This window comes from Oncorhynchus masou, chromosome 1 (assembly GCF_036934945.1).
Source record: "Oncorhynchus masou masou isolate Uvic2021 chromosome 1, UVic_Omas_1.1, whole genome shotgun sequence".
Lineage (NCBI taxonomy): Eukaryota > Metazoa > Chordata > Actinopteri > Salmoniformes > Salmonidae > Oncorhynchus > Oncorhynchus masou.
Window position 1 is genome coordinate 54,487,872 of NC_088212.1, and position 10,295 is coordinate 54,498,166.

At 42.2% G+C, this 10,295-nt stretch overlaps 1 protein-coding gene across 1 annotated transcript in view; it reads left to right on the forward strand.

Annotated features, from left to right (window-relative positions):
- Window positions 1-5,921, forward strand: part of LOC135538716 (uncharacterized) — a 68,076-nt gene extending 62,155 nt beyond the window's left edge. The window contains exons 8-10 of the mRNA XM_064964915.1: window positions 1,652-1,828; window positions 3,477-3,701; window positions 5,760-5,921. Of these exons, the coding sequence (XP_064820987.1) occupies window positions 1,652-1,828; window positions 3,477-3,701; window positions 5,760-5,810 (453 nt within the window). The 3' untranslated portion in view covers window positions 5,811-5,921. The remainder of the gene's footprint in view (window positions 1-1,651; window positions 1,829-3,476; window positions 3,702-5,759) is intronic.
- The last annotated feature ends 4,374 nt before the right edge of the window (window positions 5,922-10,295 follow it).

The window sequence follows — 10,295 nt, forward strand, 5'->3', positions numbered from 1 at the left end:
AGCCATCATCACTGTTACATCCTCAGAAAGCATGAGCTCCTGAGTTGGGAAAATCTCGTGCAATACACCGACACGTCTTGTATTCAAGATCCTAAATGGCCTGGCTCCCCCTCCACTCAGTATTTTTGTTAAACAGAAAACCCAAACATATGGCAGCAGATCCACAAGGTCTGCCATGAGTGGTGACTGTATCGTTCCCTTAAGGAAAAGCACCTTTAGTAAATCTGCTTTCTCTGTGAGAGCTTCCCATGTCTGGAATACACTGCCATCAGACACACATACAGTGGGTCAAAAAAGTATTTGGTCAGCCACCAATTGTGCAAGTTCTCCCACTTAAAAATGAGAGAGGCCTGTAATTTTCATCATAGGTACACTTCAACTATGACAGGCAAAATGAGGAAAAAAATCCAGATAATCACTTTGTAGGATTTTTTATGAATTTATTTGCAAATTATGGTGGAAAATAAGTATTTAGGGTGGTTGCCCCAAAATTAGGGTGGTTGCCCCAAAATGTATTATTCTGTATTGAATTGGAGGTTGTTTGAGTTATTGAAAGCTATGCATTTTTAACATTACAAACTTGGAATTTACTTGGTAAATAAAACAATGCAGCATTTGCTGTAAAATTCCTAATTTGAAGGTTATTCCAAAGCATTGCAGACAATGTGAATGATATTACATGGCATTAGTCAACCACCCGAGCAAAATGAGTGATGCCTCTTATATCCATAGCCATAACATTAAAAGGCTAACGCTAATAAAGCTCTTGGATATTAGCACCATGAGAGATACTGGCTAATGTAGCGAGACAATACGCGCCAATAAGATATTGGCTACTCATTATGCAAGTTCATTTTATGTACCCTGTACATTTTGCAACCTTTTATATAGGGTTTTTATATCTCCATTATTGTGCTCATTGCCAAGCTGGCAAGGGCTCAGTGTGGCCAGTAAAATGGATCATAAAGTTTTCACTGGTCGAGAGCCTGGAATCTCTGTGGAAACAGTTACACCAATGGCCTTGACCAGGCATCCAATACAAAACCCTACCCCGTAAAAACACTCCTCTCAAAATGTCAATGACAAATTGAAGTCATTATTGTTAGTAATGGCCTTGCTCAATAAAGTGTATTTTCCTCTTTAATGTAGACACTGTACGTTGCCGTTACTCTAACCTTTTTGTAGGTCGGCTGTAGCCTTATCAATGTCTCTTTCTGACCTGATGGTTATACCTTCTGTAGGAGGAGTGAGTGTAACTGTTTAGATAAGACTGTAGGTAGCTAGGTAGGGTAGGAGGCATACTTGTGCGTGTGTATGTGTGCGCGCATGTATTGTGTGTCTGTGTTTTTATGTGCATTCAAGCAAAATATTAAAATGGCAGTAATAAAACTGGAAAAACCACTGTCACTGTCCTGATGTTAGTAGTTAATTGGCATTTTGGAAGAAAGGCCTCAAAGTTCCAGCTGTGCTGGGATTGAGGGTTATTTGCTTGTGGAACAAATTTTCTTTTTTTTGGGGGGGGTCTGATTCGAACCCATTCTCATAGCGGCAAATAGTATGTGATAAGGAGTCAGCGGCTTAGACTGCTGGACCATCCCTGGCCATGGCCTTGACATTTCTTTGAATTCCTATGCATTTGCCTTTTCCCCAGGATGGGCGCACCTTCTGCATGAGGAGAGAGTGTCATTGTGCGGACCCCGAGACAGACCTGTTCTGCTGTCCTGAGTGTGACTCCAGAAAGTCCAGCCAATGTCTGCACCAGAGTGGACACATACTGTACCGCAGCAGAGACTCCTGGATCTACAGCTGCCAGCAGTGCCGCTGCCTGGTATGTACACACACACACACACACACACACGCGCACGTTTGCATGCATATACACATGCTTGAATGCACATACAGACACATAAACCTGCACATACACTCACTTGCATGCTTCTTGTGTACTTTATTGTACAAAACACACACATTCTTGTTCACAGACACGCACTTTTTACACTTGTGCAACATGGATGAAGAGGATGTGTGTGTCTCCACTGATCTTGAGTGCGTGTCTTTCACGAGCAGCACCTAGCTAATTATTATGGCTATCAGGAAACAAAGCAGATCCTTGCATGCTAATGAGACAGGCTGTGAAGAAGCAGATGATACCATCTTGATATGAAATACAATTAAAAAATGTTGTGGCCTTGGCAGTGCGTCTCTGTGCGCACCTGCGTTTGTAAATGTGTGTGACGTCTTTGTGTGTGCATGTGCGAGGTGCATGACCTTACTCTGGTGGAGCTGGTAATTAGCGGGCTCTGACAGCTGTGCAATTAGCTAAACGGTGCTGCCGTGGAAACACAAATCCCAGGATCAGCATGTCACCAACAATCACTCTAATTGGCCCGGGCAGCCTTCAGGTGTCATCAGAAAGGAAGAAAGACATTCTAAGGCCTTAGACACAGGTGGCACTACTGTAGCCTATGGCAAAACCTTCAAGTGATTCACACCAAGAGAGATAGAGAATTCACAGTGTGAGCCTGTGATATTAAACTGATATTATAAACTGGGTGGTTCGAGCCGTGAATGCTGATTGGCTGACAGGGGTATATACCACAAATCTCTGAGGTGCCAAATTGCTATTATAAACTGGTTACCACAGCTTTGACAAAACATTTATTTTAAATGCTCTAATTACTTTAGTAACCAGTTTATAATAGCAATAAGGCATCTCTTAGATGTGTGGTATATGGCGTTGTGTCGTGCATAAGAACAGCCCTTTGCCATGGTATATTGGACATATTTCACTTTCCCTTGGGCCTTATTGCTTAAGTATACACTACCATTCAAAAGTTTGGGGTCACTTAGAAATGTCCTTGTTTTTGAAAGAAAATGTTTAAAAAATTGTAAATTAAAATAACATCAAATTGATCAGAAATACAGTGTAGACATTGTTAATGTGTAAATGACTATTGCAGCTGGAAACGGCAGATTTTTTATGGAATATCTACATAGGCGTACAGAGTCCCATTACCAGCAGCTATCACTCCTGTGTTTCAATGGCACGTTGTGTTAGCTAATCCAAGTTTAGAATTTTAAAAGGCTAATTGATCATGAGAAAACCCTTTTGCAATTATGTTAGTACAGCTGAAAACTGTTGTGCTAATTTAAAGAAGCAATAAAACTGTCCTTCTTTATCTGGAGCGTCAGCATTTGTGGGTTTGATTAACTTTGGATCGGTAGTGTATGTCGGTGATCAAAGCCATAGTACTGATCCCACTATGTCAGCCATCAGGTGATTCACATTAGAGAGCTGCTTAGACACTTGTCTCTCTACTCCTAGCTTTATCTTTCAATATGGTCTTACAATACCCCATATTAGTCATCTCAGTGTCCAGCGCTTATAAGGACTTTTCCAAACTCTTATTTTCATCCCTTGTTTTGCTTCTATTCTCCACCAATCCCTCTCGCCTTATCTCTCCATATTTCTGTAGGAGGGAAAGGTGGACTGCTGGCCCCTGGCGTGTCCAGTATTGGCGTGCAAATACTCTGCCTTGGTGGAGGGCGAATGTTGCCCACACTGCGTCTCTGACCCCTGCCTGGCAGACAATATCGCCAACGATATCAGGCAGACCTGCCAGGACCCTGCTGGCATCACCCGCCTCAGTAGTGCCACGTGGCCTATGCCAGGGTCACCCTGCACCACCTGCAAGTGCAAGGTAACAGCAACAACTCATATCTTAACTGACACAGACACACACACACACACACAGAACGCATACACACACAGGAGCACATAAAAACACACAAACATACGTACATACACACACACTGACACGCACACAGTGAATGGCAAGCTTTCCCTGCACCTCCTGCAAATGCAAAGTACAGTATATTCGGAAAGTATTCAGACCCATTAACTTTGTCCACCTTTTGTTACGTTACAGCCTTTTTCTAAAATTGATTCAATTGTTTTTTCATCATCAATCTGCATACAATACCCCATAGTGACAAATCACAAACAGGTGACAAAGCAAAAAAATATTTATTTAAAATAAAAAACGGAAATATCACATTTACACAAGTATTCAGACCCTTTACTAAGTACTTTGTTGAAGCACCTTTGGCAGCGATTTCAGCCTTTACTCTTCTTGGGTGTGACGCTACAAGCTTATCACACCTGTAAGTGTGGATAGTGAACGTCGCTGCACAGCCATTTTCAGGTCTCTCCAGAGATGTTACTCAAGGACATTCAGAGACTTGTCCCTAAGCCACTCCTGCATTGTCTTGCCTGTGTGCTTAGGGTCGTTGGCCTGTTGGGAGGTGAACCTTCGCCCCAGTCTGAGGTCCTGAGCACTCTGGAGCAGGTTTTTCATTGTACTTTGCTCCATTCATCTTTCCCTTAATCCTGACTAGCATGCCAGTCCCTACCGCTGAAAAACATCTCCACAGCATGATGCTGCCACCACCATGCATCACTGTAGGGATGGCAGCAGGTTCCTTCCAGATGTGACACTTGGCATTCACGGTCGGAGAGTCCTTCAGGTGCCTTTTGGCAAACTCCAAGCGGGCTGTCATCTGCCTTTTACTGAGGAGTAGCTTCCGTCTGGCCACTCCACCATAAAGGCGGTGGTTCCGAAATCCTTTGATTTAAAAAAGATGGAGGCAACTGTGTTCTTGGGGACATTCAATGCTGCAGACAGTTTTTGGTACCCTTCCCCAGATCTGTGCCTCAACACAATCCTGTCAATTACTTTGACCTCATGGCTTGGTTTTTGCTCTGACATGCACTTTCAACTGTGGAATCTTATATCAAGAGGTGTGTGCCTTTCCAAATCATGTCCAATCAATTCAATGCTCCATAAGTGGATTCCAATCAAGTTGTAGAAGCATATCAAGGATGATCAATGGAAACAGGATGCACCTGAGTTCAATTTCGAGTCTCATAGCAAAGGTTCTGAATACCTATGTGAATAAGGTTTTTATTTTTTTCACTTTGTCATTAAGGGGTATTGTGTGTAAATTGATGAGGAAAAAAACTATTTAATCAATTTTAGAATAAGGTTGTAACGTAAAATAATGTGGGAAAAGTCAAGTGGTCTGAATATTTTCCGAATGCATTGTATTGTACAGGTTCTGCTGATATTGTGTCATACCTAGTGTCATACAGACACAGCCTTTAGACACACAAACAATGCCAGAACCACCCTGTATGTGCCACCCTTTCCTGCATATTTACAGGAATACAAACAGCTGTGTCACCTGAAAGAACAAAGCAGGCATTCCTAACCTAGGCCGGGATTCAATTCAAGGCACATTATAGGGCAGCACACCATACAGACAATAATGGTATAGAGGTCGGAGGCATTGCATCTCAATGCAAGAGGCGTCACTACAGTCCCTGGTTCAAAATCCAGGCTGTTTCACATTCGGCCATGATTGGGAGTCCCATAGGGTGGCGCAAAATTGGCCCAACGTCATCCAGGTAGGCCGTCATTGTAAATAACAATTTGTTCTTAATAACTGACTTGCCTAGTTAAATAAAGGTTACACAAGGCATTTCCCCCGATGTTCGCAGAGATCGCATTCATGGTAATGCTGCACGTCGGTTCTATAGCGTAAATGACCTTTTAACGTTTATTGAATCCCGGCCCTAACCTCACCTTGCATCCCTCACACATGGCAACATAAGCAAACATGCACAAACAGAATGGAACTAACGACCCGTCTCTTTTTTTCCCCTTCATGTTCCCCTTATTTATCGTTGCCGTGGTCAGAATGGAAGTGTGTGTTGCTCGGTGGAGCTGGACTGCCTTCAGAACAACTAAGCACTCCTCTTTCGGATGCCGTACTCCTCTCCTCCACTCCAATCGTTCCATTCCGCCAATCCTAGACTGGTCATACTGTTTGAAGAGCCTACCTTTGGACCTTTTACCACACATGCACACACACACACACACACATACGTACGCACACACACACACACTCTGCCTGGGTCAGAGAAGTGGCTCGAGCTGTGCGTTCACACTGGATCTTAAAGTCACAATGTATTGCTGACAGACGGAGAGATGGAGTTTGTGTCTGCTTAACAACTACAGCACAAGACCAACCTACATATAACCGTTTCCCCCGTACTTGCACCCTTATACGTGTGTGTCCTGTATGTTTGTGTGTGTGAGTGTGTGTGTATACCAGAGATTCCAAAACTTTTTTGGCACGCGACCCCACCATGTAAAAAATGTATAATCAAGGGACAGTGTTTTTTAATTGGGGCTATGACAGTCTATTAGAAATTAGTCTGACTGTACTCTTGACAGTAATTCAATGTGAAGGAAGTATGGTTTGAAGTGACGGAAATGCATCCGAAATGTTTTGGGAAGTACAAAAGATCATCAGGCAATGATCTTGTTTGATCTTCTGTGTAGAAAAGAGCATCATTATTGATGATGCTCTTTTCCCCCCAGTCTATATTAGTGCCTGGTCTTGTCTAATGAGTCCTGTGTAACATGTAGAAGGAGACAGAAGACACATGCGTGTTCCTGAGAATTGTTTGATGGGATCATAATATTTTGTAGCTTAAATGGATCAAAAGATTTGTAGGGAGAAAACAGAAACTGCTGTGTTTTTTGCATCCAGGGGCTACCAAAGCAATATAATTTCCCCGCAGAGTTTATCTCAAATCAAATCCAATTTTATTGGTCGCGTGCACATATTTTGCAGATGCTATCACAGGTGCAGTGAAATGCTTTATGTTTCTAGCTCCAACAGTGAAGTAAAACCTAACAATACAAAATAATACACACAAATCCCCCCAAAAATGTAAAGAAAGAAAGTAAGAAATATCAAGGTCAGAGTCTGGAATATAAATGTATATAGTGGTGTATTTAGACATTATAGATCGTATATGAATAGAACAGGTAGTAGTTATATAGGATGAGCCTTGACTAAAATCGAGTATATACTTTTTTTACCTTTTAATCAAAGCTTTCTTTCACTAGGCAAGTCAGGAACTCTTGAAACTAGGGGGCACTACTTTCTTTTTTGGAAAAATAACGTTCCCAAAGTAAACAGGCTATTTTGTCAGGACAATATGCTAGAATATGCATATACTTGACAGCTTGGGATAGAAAACACTCTAAAGTTTCCAAAACTGCAAAAATATTGTCTGTGAGTATAACAGAACTGATATTGCAGGCGAAAGCCTGAGACAAATCCAATCAGGAAGGGACTATTTAGAAAGCTCTGCGTTCCTATGCGTCCCTATTGAGCAGTGAATGAGATATCAACAAGATTCCTTTTTCTATGACTTAGCTAATGTGTCTAGTGTCACAATACATAGTTTCAGGCTTTTATTTTGAAAAATGAGCCTGAACGACAACATTGCGTCAGTGGTCAGCTGGAGGCTCTCAGAGTGTTTTGTGCGTAAAAGACAAATGCAGCCATTGTTTCTCTCTTTCCTACTAAGAAGCCACCTGTCCCGGTTGATATATTATCGAATCGATATTTGGAAAACACCTTGAGGATTGATTATGAAAAATGTTTGCCATGTTTCTGTCGATATTATGGATCTAATTTGGAATATTTTTTGGCGTTGTCGTGATTTCCGGTGGATTTCTCAACCAAACGTGAAGTACAAACGTAGGTGTTTCGGCTATAAAAATAATCTTTATGGGACAAAATGAATATTTGCTGTCTAACTGGAAGTCTCTTGAGTGAAAACATCCGAAGCTCATCAAAGGTAAACAATTTAATTTGATTGCTTTTCTGATTTTCGTGAACCAAGCTGTCTGCTGCTAGCTAGGCATAATGCTATGCTAGGCCATTGTTAAACTTACACAAATGCTTGTCTTGCTTTGGCTGTAAAGCATCATTTCAAAATCTGAGATGACAGGGTGATTAACAAAAGGCTAAGCTGTGTTTCAATATATTTCACTTGTGATTTCATGAATATTAATATTTTCTAGTAATATTTTTTGTCCGTTGCGTTATGCTAATTAATGTCAGTTGATGACAATTCTCCCGGATCCGGGAGAGGGAGTTCCAAGAGGTTGAACAAATTCTTATTTACAATGACGGCCTATCAAAAGGTCTCCTGCAAGGACAAGACACACATCAAGACGAGAGACAACACAACACTACAAAAAGAGACCTAAGACAACAACATAGCACGGTAGCAACACAACATGACAACAACACAACATGGTAGCAGCACTAAACATGGTACAAACATTATTGGACACAGACAACAGCACAAAAGGCAAGAAGTTAGAGACAACAATACATCACGAAAAGCAGCCACAACTGTCAGTATGTGTCCATGATTGAGTCTTTGAATGAACAGATACAACTGTCCAGTTTGAGTGTTTGTTGCAGCTCATTCCAGTCGCTAGCTGCAGTGAACTGAAAAGAGGAGCGACCCAGGGATGTGTGTGCTTTGGGGACCTTTAACAAAATGTGACTGGCAGAATGGGTGTTGTATGTGGAGGATGAGGGCTGCAGTAGATATCTCAGATAGGGGGGAGAGAGGATTAAGAAGGTTTAATAAATAAGCATCAATAAATTTACAGAGGAGTATAGAGTGCAGGGATGTGTCCTATAAGGAGCATTGGTGGCAAATCTGATGGCTGAATGGTAAAGAACATCTTGCCACTGGAGAGCTTCCTTACCTGCTGATCTATAAATTAAGTCTCTAATCTAGTGTGGGTAAAATGGTAATCTGAAACGGTTAGTTTGGCAGCTGGGGTGAAAGAGGAGCGATTATGATAGAGGACACCAAGTCTAGATTTAACTTTAGCCTGCAACTTTGATATGTGCTGAGAGAAGGACAGTGTACCATCTAGCCATACTCCCAAGTATTTGTATGAGGTGACTAACTCAAGCTCTAAACCCTCAGAGGTAGTAATCACACCTGTGGGGAGAGGGGCATTATTCTTACCACACCATATGACCTTTGTTTTACAGGTGTTCAGAACAAGGTTAAGGGCAGAGAACTTGTTGGACACTAAGAAAGCTTTGTTGTAGAGCATTTAACACAACATCTGGGAAGGAGCCAGCTGAGTACAAGACTATCATCTGCATATAAATGGATGAGAGAGCTTCCTACTGCCTGAGCTATGTTGTTGATGTACATTTAGAAGAGCGTGGGGCCTAGGATCGAGCCTTGGAGTACTCCCTTGGTGACAGGCAGTGGCTGAGACTGCAGATGTTCTGACTTTATACACTGCACTCTTTGAAAGAGGTAGTTAGCAAACCAGGCCAAAGACACCTCAGAGACACCAATACTCCTAGGTCGGCCCGCAAGAATGGAATTGTCTACTGTATCAACAGCTTTGGCCAAGTCAATAAAATAGCAGCACAACATTGCTTAGAATCAAGGGAAATGGTGACATAATTTAGGACCTTTAAGGTTTGAGTGACAGATCCATAACCTGAGCGGAAACCAGATCGCATACCAAAGAGAATACTATAGACATCAAGAAATCCAGTCAGTTGATTATTGACAAGTTTTTCCAACACTTTTGATAAACAGGACAAAATAGAAATAGGCCTAAAACAGACAGGATCAGGTTGATCTCCCCCTTTAAATAAAGGACGGACCGTGGCTGCCTCCCCAGAGAGGAGAGATATATTAAAAAGGTCAGAGATAGGCTTGGCGATGATAGGGGCAGCAACCTTGAACAGGAAAGGATATAAACCATCTGACCCAGATCAAGTTAAAGGAGCTCCTTTTGCACTTCGGACTCAGTGACCGCCTGCAGGGAGAAACTTTGTAGCGGGTCGGGGGGGCGGGGGGGGGAGGGAGGAGCATTGGAAGGGGTGGGAGATGGGGAACTTTTTTTGACGGGCAAGGAGTCATGGCTGAGTCAAATAGGAATCCTGACTTATGAAGGGGTGATTAAAGAGCTCAGCCATGTGCTTCTTGTCAGTAACAACCACATCATCAACATTAAGGGACATGGGCAGCTGTGAGGAGGAGGGTTTGTTTTCCAGAACTTCTTGGGATTAGACCCACAAAGAGAGAACTGCTCTTTAAAGTAAGCAATTGTTTGGGGACAGACTTGGTGGAGACAACTGAGCACTGAAGGTGATCCTTGGTAAAGATTGCCACTTCCCCACCTTTGGTAGAACTGTCTTGCCAAAAAAGGTTATAACCAGAAATGTTAACATCAGTATTCAAAACACTCTTCCTTAACCACGTCTCAGTAAGGAACAACACATCTGGACTGAACTGTGAACCCACACTTTCAATTGATCCATTTTAGGTAATGAGCTTCTAGTGTTAACGTGCAGAAAAGCCAGGCTTTTACGATATC